Genomic DNA, 19,485 nt, shown 5'->3' with positions numbered 1-19,485 from the left:
TTGCTGTGTCTATACGTAGGTTAAATCCGTAAATCTGCAGCTAACCATATTAGCGGTTTTGAATGTGGTGTAATTCAATAGAACAGTTAACAAATATATATATATATATATATATATATATATATATATATATATCAGACCCCCCCCTACTGACTATTGTACATCAGCATTCTTGCACTCTGGAGACCCAAAGGGAACCTATGTGGCTCACTGCACCAGTCATTCGTCTGTGTTGGGTGAATGAAAAACATGGTGAGGGGGAGCCATGACCTCTGCATATAGGTTGAATGTACGTTTTATTCTGTATCGTTTGACTCCTTTAGTTTCATAGTTTTGTGGCCACTGTCATAATGCACCGTAGTACAGGGGTTCTGAAACTCCTGTTTAAGTGGTCCAGGATTGTTGAGAAAATTGAGTTATATTAGTAGGATAATTAATAGTGCATAAGTAAAAAAAAAAAACGGTTTTTAAGGCGCTCTGTAAATAAAAAGGAATTTGAAATTGGAGACTAAACATTAAGGGCATGATTATGTCAGTCCTGGGACCGACTGACCACCGGTTGGCAGTAACAGGGGTGCCATAGGTGCTCCCTCGATCCCCAACCAAAGGCCCCATGCACAAGGGGGCCCTGCTGGGGGCCTTCAAACACGCATTCCAACATGGGTTCCATGTCGGACAGGCCGGCATGTAAACCATGCTGGAAACCGTGCATCGTAATCCCGAGGGCGGAAAGGCCCGCCCTTTTGGTTTATGAGCTGGTTCTGACTAGCTGACTGGGTCCTTGATCCTGTCGGAAGCTAGCCGGAGTGGCTGGCTTACTTTCTGACCGCCTAGATTGTAATTAGGTGGTTGGAAAGTAAACCGAGGGGGCGACCACGATGCAGCCCTGAAGGCTCGGACCAGTCGGAGCCTTTGCGGGCTGCATCTTAATCCACCCCTAAATTGTTAACCTAATCTTGATTCCTGGGAGAAGTGCAACTGCAGGAAATAGAATCCAGGATTGATGATTTGTGGCCTCTTTTGAAGTGATAGTAGCTGGCAATAAGGAGCATCCATTAGGAGCAAGAAGGACAAAGTGATATGCTAGAGTGTAGTACAATGCTTAGTGTTTTAGAAATAAAACTACATTTTTAAAAGCTATAAAGTAACATTTCCATTTTTGTTTGTGAACTATATTTCTGTGAATTCATAAATTGTGTATTTGATGTATACCAGTTTCTGTATTTAGTGTGGATTTGAGGATTAGGGAACAACAAGGACCTTTGGAGTGACCCCCACTGGCCGACAGCATTAGGCAAGCTACCGCCTCCAGCCACCCAGGTTAGAAATCTTGGGGTCATCATCGATGACAACCTCTCAATGTCACAGCAAGCCAACAAAGTAGCGGGCATATGTTTTATGATTCTCAGATGGCTCCGAAAAATTGTCTGGATGCTGCCACCTACCACCCAGAAGACCGTAGTCAATGCCTTAGTCACCTCTCGGCTTGACTACGGTAACATCTTGTACCTGGGTGCAAACAAAGCAGTAGTAAGACGCTTACAACTGGTACAAAACGCCGCAGCCAGGCTGCTTTGTAGAATACCCAGACAAGCCAGGATCACAAAACATCTTAGGGATCTACACTGGCTCAGGGTCGAAAATAGGATCCGTTTCAAAACTCTGAGCTATCTGTTCAAAATTAAAGCTGGGACCGCCCCCAGGTATCTCCAAGATCTTGCCAAACTTCACGTTCCCAATTGCAATCTTCGCTCAGCCACTTTAGCGAAGTTTGAGGTTCCCAGGTACAAACGGGCCAGAATGGGCGGGAGATCATTCTCATATCTGGGTCCAACCCTGTGGAACACTTTGCCCATTCAAATTCGCAAAGAGGAAAACTTCAAGATGTTCAGGAAAAGTGTAAAGACCTGGTTGTTTGACATATAAGTACCCTTGGATCTTTTCTCTAGCTAGCTGGTTTTGTGAATCGCTTTTTCGGCGCCGGGAAACCCTTTGTGGGTAGCTGCGCGCCTTATAAATGCTATAAAATAAATAAATAAATAAATAAATTCTAATCATATAAATTGTTTAGGTGGAGGTCCCTGGCTTCCAGTAGTGATTGAGTGGGGGCTCACAAAAGTCACAAGCTTAGGAGGCACTGCTAGTGAACTTGATTTTCTGAGGGAGCTTTAATTGTGCAATGAAAGACCTGAAATTGTCTGATCTCGCTAAGGCGCATTTAGTTTTCCTTCGCCCATGGCTGGGACTGCTGAGCATACATTCTGTGATGGGGTGGGAGCCTACTCGAGGCGGAGGAGCCTTTGGGAAGGACAAACATGGAGGTGCCAATCACTGCAACTTTTGGTACAGACCCCTAGGTACCCATTTGTAAAAACTTCACCTAGCTAAGAAGCGAAGCGAGGCGAGGCAAATCAGCCTCCCACCGGCTTTATTTTAGCAACTGGCCTCGTGTAGCCAAACGGTGTTTGTAGAAGTGACATTGCTGGCATGTGCACCCAATTACAGCATCCCAGGATGTGTAAGAGCACATGACCTTTGATGCTCATGGTGACATTGGAAGTACCCCCCCCCCCCTTTAAACTGATGACCCCCCCCCCCCCCGAATCTAAATGTATAGGATAAGTATACATCTAACTTCACAATCTCAAAGAAGCTCCCCTCTCCTTATCCTTGCCTGGCAGTCCGCAGACTGGCTGAGTCTGGCGCGTGCCCTCTCCGGCATGCGTGCGCTGGTGCTCAGTAGGTTGAATGTGGCTGAGAGAATGCGATGATGTAATCATGGAATGCTGGCTTGCGCTTGCGCGCTCTGGATGAAGGCTGCATTTACTGGCGCGAGGGTGAATTGCTCCCAGTCAGGAGCTGTGGCCGTAACTAAGGGTCTAACGTGGGATGTAGATTGAACCCCTGCATAAATGGCTCCAGATTCGTCTTTGTGAAGCGCCTGCTCTCCAACCACAACCACAACAAACCCCATTTCATATTTCTTTTCTTTCCAGGAAACGAAGAGGAGCCATCAACAGCAAGCAGTTAACCTACTTGGAAAAATACCGACCGAAACAAAGGCTTCGATTCAAGGACCCACGCAACCATAAGAACAAATGCTGCATCATGTAACCTCAGCGGCTGCAGGCGAAAGTATGCGCACAGGGACAGGCACACACAGGCACTGTTTGACGATGAAGTTCTGGAGCGCTGGCACTTTTTTATTTCTTTATTTTATTTCCAAACAAGGCACTCTTTTTACTAAGGCAGCAGGCGTTCCTTGACCACAGCTGCAGATATACAAACACCATTTGACTATTTCACTTTTTTAAGACTAAAGCTGAAGGATTCTGCTGTTTCATTTTGCTTGCAGGATCTGTGTTTTGAAATGGTAACTCGATATTTTTATAGGTAAATATGTGGTTTTAGAAAAAATGCAATGAAACTTTACACGCGTTGTCCTTGAGTCATGGAAGCGAGTAGGAGACTTTTTTTTTTTTTGTGTGTGTGTGCACCCTTGGTGTAAGAAGAAACCCTTTTGTAAAAGTGAGGATTGCTCATACAGCCAAGCAGTTGAGAGCTTTTTTGTGATATTTGCAGAGGGTTTTTCAGATGGAGCCCTTTTAGTAATCCCATAGCCAGGCTGGCTACTGCGCTTCCTCTTTCTAAGCCCTTCAGTGGAAGCCAAGCATGTTGCACAGGTTCATGCAAATTGCTCTAAGGACTATCATTTGAAGCTGAATTGAGCCTAGCTGCCACCAAAAACCTTAAACTCTAGGAAATCCCGCCCATGCACAGTCAGCCACCCCATCCGCCATATGTAATGAAGGTATATAAACTGGTTTGCAATGACTGGTTTTGTGAACACTTCCCGCTGTAGGGGACAGCTTAAGGCTTTGAATACCAGTGACTACTACATAGTGCCTGATAGAACCGCATTGTTGCGTTGGCTAGAGGGCAATTGATGCTCTGTAGATGCACTTACATACTAAAGCGAAAGGGAGGCAATTGCCGGATCACTTTTCAAGTAATGAAAAAGTTGTATTTGTAAATAATAAAAAATGTGCATTTTATTTTATGGCACCCACACCACTTCAGGTTGGAAATATTAGAAACCATGGATGTCTGTACATTTGGGTTGGTCATAGGTAGGTATTGCAAACTTGGAACCTGAATTTGTTTTTAAATCCCTCCGTTGCTTTGCTTCGAATTTGGGTATCTCAGCTGAAGAATCATTCTGATGCTGCAGGATCAGTCTTTTACTATGCTGTTGCAGCGAACGACTTGAGTCAAATGTCTGAGCCTGATTGAATCTTCGTTTGATGATGACCAGACCTATAAATTTGCACTGGCATGAAATTCTTTTCCTTTAGTATTCAGAAAAAAATGAATTTTCTCACTTGCACCCCTTAAAACTGTTATAACAATGGTGTAAGTGTAATACAACAAAGGTCATCACGATTGTAAAAATATGGTTTCAATACGGATAGCTTAAGTATTGGTAACTTATTTTGAGAACTTTTAATTTACCTACAAAGTATGGTGTGTTCAAAGTTTCCAAAATGATATAGGTGGGATTCAAATGGTCTTTCCAAACTTACTTTTATGAAATTGCAAGGAAAGATGTTCCCTTTGAAAAATATTTTGAAAAATGGCAGACTTGTGAAATGTATATATGTCTTTGAAAAGAAGTATATTCAGATAGACTAATAAATTTGTTTAAAATCACTTTGGCAATGTCTAGTTTATTGGAAAGCAAGACCCTTCAAGCATTGAAACCGAACTTATTTTTTGATGTCTCAGGCAATCGAATTCTCCTTTAGTGGAAGCATGCATTATTTCTGTTGACTCACAGTCGAACAGAGCTGAAGAATGTGAGCACTTCCACAGGCACAAAGATATAGATCAACAAGAAGGAACTAGTTATTCTGACAATATAAGCTAAAATACGAAGATAAAAATTAACCATGAAAACCCAACAGATTATTCAACAAGCCTTTACAATGCAATGGTTTTGCCTTTGTTAAAGTTAGAGCTATTGGCATTGCTCTTGACATTATTTTTATTTATGTGTTTTTTTTTAAACATAAATAAATGGCATTGTCATTTACAATGCCAATAGCTTAATCGCTCGCAAATGCATGACCTCTTGCATTTTACACCCACACAGAGCCACACACACATAGTCACCCACACAATCTGCACTCTGACTCTGCACTCTGACTCTGCACTCTGACTCTGCACTCTGACTCTGCACTCTGACTCTGCACTCTGACTCTGCACTCTGACTCTGCACTCTGACTCTGCACTCTGCACTCTGCACTCTGCACTCTGCACTCTGCACTCTGAACGGGACGGCCCCGGCAAACACGGGGCGCCTGCTCACCCTGATTATACACCATACCAGGCCCCGTTTCTGGGCACCTTGGTGGCAATTGACCAGTTGTGATATTTATGGTACGCAGTCCTGGATGAAGATCAAGGTATAGATGTCTTAGTAGGAGGCACTGCTGCTTAGGGCGGCGATAATTTGACTATCACTATGCCAAGAGCCAGGACGTCACTTACAGAGCATGGCTTCCACTCGCCTCCCTTGATTTAAAGATGCGTATGAGTGCCTGTAGTCTGGGTACCACTTGCGCAACGCCCCATGCTCAGTGAAGGTCACCGTGTGTGGATGTCAAACGTCTGCCATTCAGGTTCAGAGAGGCAGATATTTTCCCGCAGACGTGCTTGCGCTCAGGAAAGGGAGTATATATGTGTGCCACCGACAGTAACCTGGAAGTGAGGGCAGATGAAACCCCCATCCCCGCCGCTCTTCCAGGGGCTCCCAGAGGAGGTGCAGGCTGCGTGATTAATAATATTTTAGCGTGGCTGTCCTCTCGGGTTGGGTTTTTTGACGCACAAGCTGTTAAATCACTCTGGAGGTGGAAGGCCCTGACATGTCTCCGGTTACGAAAACAAGCCCCGAAAATGAATGAAATTATTTCTGTGCGAGGGAAGAGCTTACGCACTGTCCACAGAGGTCACACCGCAGAATTGGGTGGGAATTAAGCGTCCCCAGATGTGCCTCGTGCTCCTCTTCGTGCCGGAGTTCAGCATAGCTGGAATATTTGGTGTCTTCTGCTGCAGCAACAGCTCTGAAGAGCCAGCAACAATTTGCAGTCTGCCCTGGCTGGATGGACTGGCCCCTGGGATAGGGTGGGGACCACATTAAGGTTGACGGGCAGTCATAGGAAGTGACTGTAAGAACCTACTAAATCCATGTTTTAGGGAACTGTGTTTTTCCATCCAGAATACATCTTCGAGCTCCCCATGATTTCATAAAAATCCATGTGATTACATGTGATAGCCTGACGGGGTGTCTGAAATCTATACTGTGGAATTAAACACACCATTACGCAGCTTGTAAACTGTGCCAACACGTCGCCAGTAGTTCATTATAAATCAGATTCGAGGCCAGCTTTTAAGTGTTGAATGTGCGGTAATACGCAGGTGAAATCCTGCTTTCCTGTACTGAACCCCAGCTGTGGAGTAAATAAACACCCACTCTTAATTTTTGCTTTATTCTATGTGGGAGACTATAATCACCTTATAAAGGCTTGCACAATATTTTCAGCAGGCGTGAGATGACGTAATAAGAAGGTAATGTAGCAGAGTTGCTCCGTTTGCCAAAGAGATCGGTGCAGCAGTGCGTCCATAACGCTAAAGAAGAAAAAAAAAAAAAGAAATAAAGTAGAGGAAGGAAAACCTACCGAAGCTAAGAATTCCAAGCAAGCAAAGGAGAGTGACAATGAACCGAAGTAGAAATGGGCGGGCGCTAAGTCCACTGTAAAGTACCAAAACGTCTGGTACCAGACAGAGGTGAGACATAATAAAAATAAAATGATGTACACAGTGGGCTTTGGATCCAGTCAGAGGAGTATTGGTCACTCACCTCCTGGTACAGGACAGCGAGGGGGGGAGGGCGGGAACGGGGCACAGGACAGCGAGGGGGGGAGGGCGGGAACGGGGCACAGGACAGCGAGGGGGGAGGGCGGGAACGGGGCTCAGGACAGCGAGGGGGGGGGGCGGGAACAGCACACGGTGTTCAATTATTCTCCTGGCGATGTGATTACTGCCAAAAGAGTCCACTTCAACATAAGAAATTCAAGGCATAGTGCATTTAATCAAAAGTTTGCTAATCCTCTTAATAGCACCATGCCCTGCTCCCAATTAGATAAAAGCCATACAAAAGAAACCATTTAAACCTTTGCGTTTTCAGTGGCAATGTAAACCGAGTGCATTCCAGATGATTTCTTGTTAACTGCAGTCAAATAGTAAGCCTAAACTTGCTCTAAATAGTATGGCAACCACGTGCTTGGGCGATACAAGTCTGAATGCAACCCCCTGGGCACCAAAAACAAACAAGCAACGGAGAGTGAAAGGGGAGGGGGGGGCGGAACGGACAGCGGGAGGGGGCGGGAACGGGGCACACGACAGCGAGGGGGGGGGAGGGCGGGAACGGGGCACAGGACAGCGAGGGGGGGGAGGGCGGGAACGGGGCACAGGACAGCGAGGGGGGGGGGCGGGAACGGGGCACAGGACAGCGAGGGGGGGAGGGCGGGAACGGGGCACAGGACAGCGAGGGGGGGGGAGGGCGGGAACGGGGCACAGGACAGCGAGGGGGGGGAGGGCGGGAACAGCACACGGTCAGCGGGAGGGGGGGCGGGAAGGCAATGAAAAGGAAAAACCAGCACTCACCCACCTGGACTTCCTCCAACGTCGGTCGGCCGCAGAATGAGAGCAACATGGCGCCGGTCCCCAGGGATCTCGTTGCCTTCTCTAAAGGCAAACAGCTCGTTAGCCCCCGTATCAAGTCCCTTTAACCCTAAACAAGGAACATACCTTTCTCACCCCTCTCTCCCGGGACAGACTGGCTCTGCCTCTCCTTCAGAGGGTGACACCGTATTGCCTCCCTCAACAGTATTTGTCCGTGCTAAAGGGGCAAAGGTTTACTTCACACGTCCCGAGCACATCTCTCCCTTCTGGCCCACAGCTGCCCCGTCCGCGCCCCTCCCGGATCTCAGCAGACCCATCCCGGGCCGCGGCTACTCACACAGCCGTCTCCAGGAGCCTGCCGCGGCCGCTGTGAGTGCGCCCGGCTCCGCATCGCTCAGACCACAACCCCTCCTGCGCACAGCGCGCGACCCCGCGTCACCGTCTGGCCTACAATGAAAGAAATGAAGGAAGGACAATCCGGGAAGAGAAATCGATAACACCGAGAAGACATCAGGAACTGCATTTATTTATATCAGAGTCAACAGTCTGCCCTCAACCAAAGAAATGGAGACTTGTTAGAATATACGCTGTCTCTTACGTTGCTTCTCTTGAGGAGCTTTCATTGTTACCAATTTAGAAACAAGCAACGCACGGCCCGGCCGGACCAGATTCGGGGGCGTTCCCTGCCTTTGGCTGACGTCGCGTGACGTCGGCAAAAGCCAAAGAATCTCGGGAACGCCCCCGAATCTGGTCCGGCATTGACGGACAGGCCCATCGTCCAATGGCTATGCTCCATTTATGGAGCTAGCCAATAAATGACGGGGGCCGTTCCAAACCACACTACAGTTCTCATTAGGTTTTCGCCTGCGCGAAAAAGCTGCGCAGAGCGCAGCTTTCGCCAGGCAAAACCTAAAAAGGGCTCTGTGGACGGACCAACCCTTTGCAGTGTCCTCGGCGCAGTAAGCTACAGATGGGGCAGTCCCACTGCACATGAATATCTGGTAACCGCATGGTGGGCAACAAGTGCTCCTGAGGGTCGAAGAGTATTAAATCATCATCAAAACTTTATTTTCAGTCACGAACATCTTATAAAGTAAATCTCTGATATTTTTTTTTACCAAAGCCTTTTCTTCAAAAGAAAGCAATCTCAAGCCCAATTCCGTAAAGCGTGAAATGTATTTTTTAAGACAAAATGACAAACACCCGACGCGTTTCGGTGCATATATATGTATGAATAGTCTAAATAGCAGAGATGCCTTCATGCTAGTTCGGGGGCAAGTAAACAGTTAACATAGGATACAGGTTTATATATATAGTACCAAAGGTAAACAATTCATTTCATAAATAATTAAAAAGGAGCAAGACAATACTAAGGACATACATCCATTAAAACAACAAAACAAGTGCATCTCCCAGTACACTTCGAGCGTCAGTTCCATAGGGCCATCAAACATTTAGCTAAACAAAATATCCTTGTATCTGTGCTAAGTATTGTGAGCACTTCCAGATGGTGTCCATACACCTGCATAGTGGGAGAATCCTCTTGGTTGTCATGTTTTTAATGGGGGCAAAAAAAATAATTGACCAGGTATTTAGGACCTCCTATGCATGTCGGACACATCGTCAAAGGGAGCTTTGCTTTGCCATCTACTACAAAACACTATCTAAATTGAAGGAACAATTTCCGTTCCAATGGCCGGAAAGCCTCTTAGATAGTATCTTTATATTGGGTGAAGGCTTTAAAGACGAGGAACTGCTGAGTGAGTCATCTCTTAGCATTGGAAACATTCTCCACCATAATGAATTCCCAGTAAACTTCTTCTCTGGGTCAGTCCAATATGTTTCCAACCCCAATTTCCTCAGAAGTACCCTGAAGGAACGAAACCAAGAGATTTTTCTAACCCTTGGAGGTCCAAAAGTCTCACTCGCTATGGGGGAAGCGCTTCAGTAGACCACGATCAATGCCAAAATATTAGGAGCCTACTCTCTATTTTATGGCCAATCTTTCTTTGGGCCAGGTATAGGAAAATTGGAATCCAAGGGGAGCTTGTCAGAAGATTAGGAAGTGATCTTAGGAAGCGTTGTTTGATCACAGAAAGGCAATCAATATTTCCCCTGCCCCAAAATTCTGCTCCTTTGACTGAGATTAGGGCTTTGGTATTATAAATTGTTAGTGCTGGAGCCACTTTTCCTGACAGTCCTTTTGTGGATCTTGGTTATGTGGGAGGTTTGCTGAATAAGTGAGAGATGTGCTTTCTAAAGGTGAAGGGCCCAGCACAAGTTTGGAGTTATGTGTATCCCTAAATCAAAGGTGAAAACCAATTCAATAGGGCACTCCCCAACTGACATACATCTCTTGGGTATCTTCAGGGCACCGTTAAAAAATACCATATACTCCGTTTTTGAGTCATTTAACTCCAATCCTCACTCATCACAATTTTTTTTTTTAATTATTCAATAGCTGTGATAATAGCATATCCTCGGCATAGAGAAAGGCTGGGGCCCTTCACTCCTGAATTTTGGAGTGTCACACTCATCTCTGTCAAGGTACCTGTGAGACTGGCTCACCATGTACTATACCAAAAAGCGGTATAGTGTGTAGTAAATCCAGGGGATCGCCAGCTGCTAAATAGATAACACAAATGCTCCTATTTTTTTGGTAGTGTGGGCGAGCAGTTGGGCTTATCAGAGGGTTGTGTTAATGCATTTGTTGTGCACACAGTGGCAATAAATGAGACACACACTCAATGAATACATCAGAGATCAATTTCTAAAAATAGTACTGTAGTATATTTACTAAGACCACAAAACGTTCATAGAAGCTAGTATGTCTTAAAATAAAAATACTTTTCAGTTTCAAAAGTAGACATGTGCAAATTTCAGTCTTCGCAATGTTAACCTATGGGAGGAAAACATGGCGGTTTTACAGGTAAGTACACAACTTACAGTTCCAGTCTTTGGGTTTGGAGTTCAGCAGAGGGCAAAGTTAAGGTAAGCACAAACCCCGCACCACCAGTGGCACAGGGGGTGCCAGGTGCAGAGGTCAGAATCTGGAGTTAGTGCCCCAATGTTAACCACTGGAGACTGGGGGTGCTGGAAGACACGCTGCTTGCAGAAAAGTAAAACGGCTGCTGGGTTCAAGCTTCTGAGGTTTAGGCAAGCACAGGCAGGGCAACAAGACATCATCAAACATACACCATCAGCGGCACAGGGAAGGCAGGGTGCAAATACGGTGAATGGTGCCCAATGCAAATAAATGGAGGAACTCTGTTTTGGAAAATGGCTGCAGGCATCGAACCGGAGGCTGCACGGAGAACACTAGTGATGGCGCTCAGAATTACCTGCTCAATTACCATACTCACCTGGGCCCATAAACACTTGAACAGGTAATCCAGGCTTTTACCATCAGCATTTTATATATACTTTTAGGACTTATACCTATACGCATTGATTTACCAATCCTTGTCACCTGTATTTAAAGTCCTAAGGGATCGAAAAGGGAGTTAGCATAATAGGTAGATAATAACATTTACCTTTATAAATAACCACAGACTCAGGAAAAGTTTAAGCTCTTTATCTATGTAAATTCTTAAATGTCGAAGTCCATACAGAAGCAATTAAAGCTTTTTCAATTAGAAAGATAATGAATAAAGCAATGATATGTAGAAATATTCAGAGATTTCTTTTAGGCAATGAAGCATAGGGAGGGTAAAAAAAAGGAAACCGTACAATGACATACCTGCACAGATTTATATTTAGAAAGGTGTGAAGACAACCCTAGCCAAGTGCGGGGACAAAGAAACCGGAGTCCCGATAGTTCTGGTGTCGACAGGACCGGTGCAGATAAGAACAGAAGAGGACCAACACAGCTGAGGTTACCTGTCCTGACCTGCATCTTTCCTAAGTGCAACGCCAGCGTCACACCCCTCTCTGCGGCTAACAGTCAGACCCCTATTGGGTTATTGATGCTTCTCCCTCAGCAATTTATAGATTCTTCTGACAGGTGCTCCGCCAACACCTCTGCTCTCGATCTCCTATAACGTGCGTTGGGTCAATGACAGGTCAGCTATTCGGATAAGTCGGACAATCTAACTAGCTAAGCCTACCTTAGTTATACCATTTTCCAGGGCAATGTACAACACACCAGTGTTGCACATTTGTGTATTACCTTGATTTGATTGGTCAAAATACGAACAGAGGTTATTACACCATACCAGTAAGATTATTTCATTCAAATATTTAGATCAACGTTCCATCCTTGACACCGGCTGCAACGCCGCCGTACTTCTCTTAGACCTCAGTGCGGCATTCGATACCGTGAATCATAACATCTTGCTGCAGAGGCTGAGAGGAGTAGGGGTTGGGGGGCAAGCGCTCAATTGGCTGCGTTCCTTTCTAACGGAAAGGACCTTCACGGTCTTTGAGGATAACGCTTCTTCACCCCAAATGCGTCTCCAGTGTGGTGTTCCCCAGGGCTCTTCCCTCAGCCCTACACTATTTAATATCTATATGAGGCCTTTGGCTGAGGTGATTCTGCCCTGGGGAGTACAGCTGGTGACGTATGCAGATGATACGCAATTGATCATCTCACTAGCGTCTCAGAATGCCCCCTATAGAAATCTCTCCTCCTGTCTAACGGATATCCACGCATGGATGGATACATCCTTTCTTGAATTGAACGGTGCGAAAACAGAGGTAATGTTATTGGGACAGAAGCCTCCGTCCACCATTGACAACTGGTGGCCACTTTGCCTTGGACAGCCCCCCACCACCAAAAAGCCAAATTAAGAGCCTGGGGGTCTGGCTCGACCCTGCCCTTAATCTTGGAGTACAGGTGCGCAAGGTAGCAGCGATCTGTTATGCCTTACTGAGACAACTGAGGAAAACCATTAAACTCCTCCCGTTCAGTTCCAGGAGAATACTGGTACAATCCCTGATATTATCGCGCCTTGACTACTCCAATGCACTCTATCTGGGAGCTCCACAAGGCGCTATTAAAATCCTCCAGACGGTCCAAAACTGTGCCGCACGTCTGTTACTGGACATCCCACGACGGACCTCTGCCAGATCTGGTTTGCGCCAGTTACACTGGCTCCCAGTGCAAAGGAGAGTGGAGTTTAAGTCCTTGACCACGGTACATAAAGCCTTCTATAAGACTGGCCCCGTACTAATTCAAGCCATGTTCTCCCCCTAGTGCCCTCAACGGACCCTCAGATCTAATAATAAGAATCTGTTAGTGGTCCCTAAAACAAAAAGAACACGTACAGGCGGGAGACACGTTTCGCTACAGGCAACCAAACTATGGAATAGTCTTCCTGACTTCATTAGATTGGAACCCAATCATCAAAAATTCAGGAGGCTAGTTAAAACTCACCTGTTTGCCTAACTCTGTGAATGAATGAGCAAAGGGCGCCGGGATGCCTACGGGTAGCTGTGCGCGTAACAAATGTGTAATTCATTCATTCATTCATCCTATAAATTTTATTTTCGCATGTATTTATTCCACCCAGCATTATTGTAGCAAAAGATATACAATTATTAACATTTTATATTATTCCCTTTCTCCGGAGAGTTCAAGGGATGATGTTCCCAGGCGCATCGCAGGCAGGACTTTCACTGCCATAGATTCAATGCCACTGCTTAAACTCTTGAACTTCTGGCTCATGCGCAATGAGGGTTTCAATATGGAGTTACATTCACTCTCCAAGCCCAAGTACGAGGTATTAGCAAAGTCAAAGAAAAACAGATTTTAGAACAAGGAATGAATAAATGCACTGTATACCACTTATCTCTACTCTGTTCCCATTACTTTATTTTAACTACAGCGTTCATAGTTAGGCAGAACGAACATGGTTTAGTTAAGCAGCAGCAGGTGCATGATTAGGTGACACATGAAGCAGCCATCTTTAATACTAGTACGCAGCTGCAAAGAATTCCTCCAAAGCAGAAAGGACGTCACGCCACGTGAGTGTGGCAGACTCATGCGCAGTAGAGTTCCTGCTTTTTGGCAGCCATTTTAATACACTCGGGTTACTGTCAGTAAAAGTACATAGGTAAGCTCCCCCTAGATACTAGAAATGTCGTGTGGTGCATTTATTAGTTAGACAAACGTTGATTAATACATTGTGTTATTTCGAGAGGGCTGAGTCCGAGCAAGCCTCTTTACGTATGAAACCTTGCTCCATCAATCCCCTCTTTGATGGTATTCTATACCATCACCAATTACAGAACCCGATGCCAACTTTCAGCATTTTGCCAATTCTATTTCTTAAAACATTCTATTAGGTTTCTTTTCATTATTCATTTGTAAGTTTTTCATTTTCTTATATCCATTCAACTCGTCCAGCTCAATTTCTTCAAAATTTATTTTCTTTCCTTTCTTGTTTACTGTATGTCTTTTTGTTTCTGCAGCACTTACACCAAATCATTATCCCTAAAATCAGTAGGGCTACTCCCGTTATTGGCATCAGTATTTTACCTGCAATACTTTTTCCTACGCTAGAAAACAAACTACCTACAGAGGAGAGACCATTAATTAGTCTCTTCCCTGCACGATCAACCTCCATTGGTTTCAATTCTTCTTTCAAATGTGTAATGTTTCTTGCATAGTTCCCGATTTCGACACTCATTAGGAATGTACGTGCAACAATGTTACGTTTTCAGCATTCTACAGACTCCGCCCTCTTTTGCTAATATGTCAAGAGCAAGTCTATTTTGTAAAACCATTGTGTTGTACCTTTGCCTTTTAATTATACATTCTCTGTTAAGAATGTTATGTCATCCTTGAGAATGTGTTGGGACGCTACGTGCAGTTGAAGTTTTCGTTTGACTGTGGCCACTTGCCTCTCCGGTGGGTGTTAATAAAACTACCTTAATTCACCTAGACTGGATCATCGTTTTATTACATTGATCTTACCGCAACTAATTCGGTATTGATCATCATAAATCCGCCAGCAGGGTCAGTCGATAAGCGATCCAACACTGTTGACAATTTAAAATTCTTTGAGTATTAACAACTACTCCCACTGAGGGTATCAATGCACTTAATCACCTACAATTTCAGCAAAACTAGCTTTTACTTCTTTTTAGTCCATTATTATTTTCATTGCTTCCAGCGATATTCTTTACATGATATACCTTTGGGAATACTATTCCAAAATAGCAACTCCCATACCAGTTTAAAATATGTTTTGTTCCCACAAATATAATAAATTCCAGGAAATACTGGTTCAGTTCCATCTTTGAAACCCCAACCCCCCATTACTTTAAAATTGTGTTCATATTCACTGGAACCAATGAATATATTTTTATATTAATCTGTTTTCTTTCTATGGAGACAGAGTTTCCCTTTCTTTTCGAAATCGAGCAACATAGCAGCTTGAGTCTTGCCATTTTTGGTGAACTCATTACTTTCAGCCCATTTATGAATTTCACGTTTTGATCCAGTAGCCATTTCATGGAAATCCTGCCGCCTTGATTCTACTAAATTCAAAAATATTTTCTTCTTCTCGTGTAGTTTACATGTTAAATTGTCTTTGTGTGCTTCAGCTATATGTATTGATCCTACTGTTAGGAAATACTTGCCCATGAAATGTGTAGTCTCTAGTACTAAGGACAGGGTTCAGATTTCTACGTAAAGGAACTTAAGAAAAAATTACATCAAAATTAGAATAGTAATATTGCAACTTTCCAGTTCTATAGAATAAACTAGCTAAAATGCTATGAGATACCATATGTCGGGGGCAAATGATAAGTAACCCCTTCAGCTACTGATGTGGGCAATTTCATGCACACATAACGATCACTAATTTCCCTTGCTTCTACATAGTGTACTAACAGGTTAGCGAATACATTTAAATCTGTTCTATTCTTAGCTCTACTATAGTGCAATTCTATTTCAACTAATGCTTCTACGTCTATTTTATGCTGTTCAAGCTATTTTTCCATTTGTATCTAACTTTTCAGGTGTATCTACCTTTTCATGTATACTAGAGTCTTTCTGCATGTTTTTGCTCATTAGATAAGGTATAGCATGGTCTGTCCTAACCATGCGATGAGTACTATCAATATACTACATGTGCATATTCTACAGCAGGTTTTAATACACTTTCTTTTCGGTCTTCCCATGGCCATTTTCAACCAAAGAAGATGAACCCCTCTTTGTAACTTTTCCACAGATTTTTATCCTGTAAACTTTCTTTCAGGTCGGTCTTACTACTTCGTCAATCTGATTAAACATTCATTCTACATCACTCTCCACTTATTTCTAGGTTTTCAAAGTCTTCAAGGAGGACATAGGTCCATTCAGGGTCTTTGAACTTATTATTTAGTCTTTTCAAACGTGGACATCTTCTTGGTTTCTCTGTGGATGGTTCAGCTTGGCTAATTATTTCATTTACTTGCTCTGGTTCTTCATTTACTGTTTTAAGGCGGAATTTCAGTTTTTTGATAAACCCTGGCCACTTATCTCCTTTTGAGTCTTTTAGCTGGCACTGTGTTTTGATTTTCTTCAGATCCTCTTTTATTTTCATTCAGTTGTGGCACAATTTGTTTATTGTTGTCTTCTGAATTCCTCTCTATCTGACTATGTCCAGGGTTTATATTTGTCAGTTCTTCTTAGATACGTTCTTCAAGACTAATCTGACCTGGTTCAGGAGTTTGCTGAATTTGACTTTTACTTGGTTCGCATTCTTCTTCCTGAACATGTTTTTCTAAACCTATCTGGTCCTGCTCAGGTCCTTTGATCTCTTGATGGTCTTCCGCCTGAGCCTTCGCCCGAATACCTATCTGTCCCTTCTCAGACTCAGGAGTTCTGGTGGGTGTCTCGGATGTCTGCGTACATTGATCTCTCCTTATCTGATCCTCCCCAGAATTACTATTGGCTTTGATTTCTGTAATCTGAGTGTGTTCTTCTATTCCGGTCTCATTCTCACGATCAATCTGCCTATCTAGATAGGTTTGACTTCTGGTTCTCACAATTTCTGCAGATATGTCAACTATTGGAATCCACTCATCCTGACTGGTGCTCGGTTGTTCCTCATCAGCTACTTCAGGGTAGATTTCTTGGGACCCCTCAGCTGCACAACGTTCAGCTTCTACTTCATCAGGTTCGGTCACTCTTGTGGTAACCAATATCACTAGATGTGGTTCTCCCCACCGCGTGCTAGGTGAGATTCTAGAGTATGTTCTGTTATCACTACCCAGTCACCTGGATTCAGGTCATGTGCTGGAGTTCATTGTCTGGCGACAGCGTCTTCCCCAACCTGGTGATAGATAGAACGCACTTGGTCAGCCAGTTCTTTGCAGTACTAGAGTACTAAATAATCGGTTATATTTATCAGCTTGTGTCCTGGTACCCATGCTTGCCTCATTGCTCTTCCCATTTGTATCTCATGGGGACTCAAGCCTGTGTTTTCTTCTGGAATGCTTCTGAGTCCCATCAGAACAAGAGGTAAAGCATCAGGCCACTCCAATCTGGTAGATTTATACATCTTTCCCAATCTTGACTTGATTGTGCCCTTCAATTGTTCTACCACTCCAGAAGCCTCTGGCAGTATGCACAGTGCAGCTTTTGCTCAATTTGGAATGCTTCACAGATCAGACGAAAGATTTCATTATTAAAATGAGACCCTCTGTCTGATTCAATTGTTACTAGAAAACCGAAATGAGGTATGAGCTCTCTCAGTAGGAGATTGGCTACAGTTATGCTATCATTTCTGCGGGTAGGGTAGGCTTCCACCCATTATGAAAATGAGCAGACCATGACCAGGACATATTTCAGTCCTCGACACAGGGGTAATTGAATGAAATCAATCTGGAGTCGTATGAAGGGACCTTCTGTCTTCCCAATCTTCCCGGGGCAAACTACAGTTTTCCTACCAGGATTCATTCGTTGACAAATTAAGCACCTCTGGCAAAGACTCTCTGCTACATTCCTGAACTTCGCATTAAACTAAATTTGCCTGTACAACCTACTCATCGCATCTCTACCTATGTGAGTGTCTCCGTGGTATATCCTAGCCATAAGAGAAAGCATACAGTCTGGGAACACAGGTCTACCATCCAAGTAAATAATGACACCATCTCCAACCCTCCTCTGACAGCCTATTCTTTCCCACTCTTCCTTTTCTTTTCGCTCTGCTTCATTTTGTAAGTCTCTCACTTCTTCCCACGTTCTCACACCATCAAGCAACATAAGTTGGCAGCTGTTTGTTTCCTCATGCATCAATCTTCTTATTTATAGCCATTCTGTGTTTGGCACAATGTTGGGCTACTTGGTCAGTATATTGGTTACCTGCTGTCACTCTGTTTCCAGACTGGTGATCAGCATACTTGACCACAGCCACTGCTTTTGGCAATTGAATCACTTCAAGAAATTCTTTCACATAATGTCCATTTTTAATAGGAGTACATGAAGAAGTCATGAACTCCCTTTGCATCCAAAGTTGGCCAAGTCCCGCACAACCTGTAACCATACTGGCTATCAGTATATATGGTCCGTTTCCAGTTCTTCCCAATTTTGCAAGCTTTTATTAAGGCAATCGCGTCGGCTACTTGTGCAGACTTGACTCCGGGTAAATAGGATGCTTCGACTATACCACCCAATGTGCACACAGCATAAGCAGCACTCAATCCTCCTTCCTCATGTCTCATGCATGAGCCATCTACAAATAGCTCGTATTCTGAATTTAAAAGTGGCTCTTCCTGTATGTGGGGTTGTGGTTTAGTGCAGTATTCTGTGAGGTCAACACAATCATGTTCGGCTTCTTCCTTTACCTCTTCAAAATGTGAATCTGGTGACAGGGTTGGTGGGTTCAAGACAGTACATCTGGCTATGGTCACATTTTCTGCACCTAGAATGACTCGCTCATACTTATTCAGCCGACTAGGAGTCAGATACTGAGTGCAGGTTCTTTTCAATAGTATCACGACTGCATGTGGAACATAAACGGTTACAGGATGTCCCATAAGGATGCAGTCACTTTGCTCCAGACCCATGCAAGTTGCAGCTACTGTTTTCAGACATCTCGGCAATGCAGATGCCACTGGATCCTGTGTAGCAGATAAATATGCCACCGGACGTCTCATCAGGCCATGTGTTTGGGTCAGAACTGAAAGTGCACAATTGTCTCAAGCATCACAGAACAGTGCAAATTCATTTGAATAATCAAGCATCCCTAATGCTGGAGCTGAACACAGACATTATCGTAACTTTAAGAAAGCAGGCATTTTCTCTTCATCCCATTCCACTGGGTCTCTTATTTTTTTATATTTTTTTTCTTTGTCATCTGTATCAAAGGTTTAGCTAGGACTGCAAATCCAACAATCCATTGCCTGCAGTAACCTACAAGTCCTAGAAACATTCTAATTTCCTTCTGTGTTTGAGATAGAATCAGGTTTCTGATTATTATGATCCTTTCTAAAGTAACTTCTGACACCTCTCTATCTTGTGCCCCAGATATTTCACCAAAGTGGTGCAAAATTGTACGTCCACCTTCAGCCAAATGATTCAGTAATGCAATTTTGTCAACAATGCAGTCATTTCGAGTCTTAGACGCCACCAACAGGTCTATATACAGCACCAGGACAGACTGTCCGGCCAGCACCAGAGATTCAAGACATGTTTTTAAATATTTGGTTGAAAATCGATGGACTTTCTGTGTACGCTTGAGGAACACAATTCCAGACATAGACATGCTTGTCAAATTTGAACGAATATAGAAATGTGCTATCTGGATGGAA

At 44.0% G+C, this 19,485-nt stretch overlaps 1 protein-coding gene across 2 annotated transcripts in view; it reads left to right on the top strand.

Moving 5' to 3' along the window:
- Window positions 1-4,710, top strand: part of PTP4A3 (protein tyrosine phosphatase 4A3) — a 191,530-nt gene extending 186,820 nt beyond the window's left edge. For both annotated transcript variants that reach the window (XM_086966278.1, XM_086966279.1), the window contains exon 6: window positions 2,997-4,710. In XM_086966278.1, the coding sequence (XP_086822404.1) occupies window positions 2,997-3,114 (118 nt within the window). In that variant the 3' untranslated portion in view covers window positions 3,115-4,710. The remainder of the gene's footprint in view (window positions 1-2,996) is intronic.
- The last annotated feature ends 14,775 nt before the right edge of the window (window positions 4,711-19,485 follow it).

The sequence above is a fragment of the Lissotriton vulgaris genome, chromosome 4_1, assembly GCF_964263255.1.
Source record: "Lissotriton vulgaris chromosome 4_1, aLisVul1.2, whole genome shotgun sequence".
NCBI classification, from domain to species: domain Eukaryota; kingdom Metazoa; phylum Chordata; class Amphibia; order Caudata; family Salamandridae; genus Lissotriton; species Lissotriton vulgaris.
The sequence above is the reverse complement of the archived record's forward strand: the minus strand, read 5'-3'. Positions and strand labels throughout refer to the sequence as shown.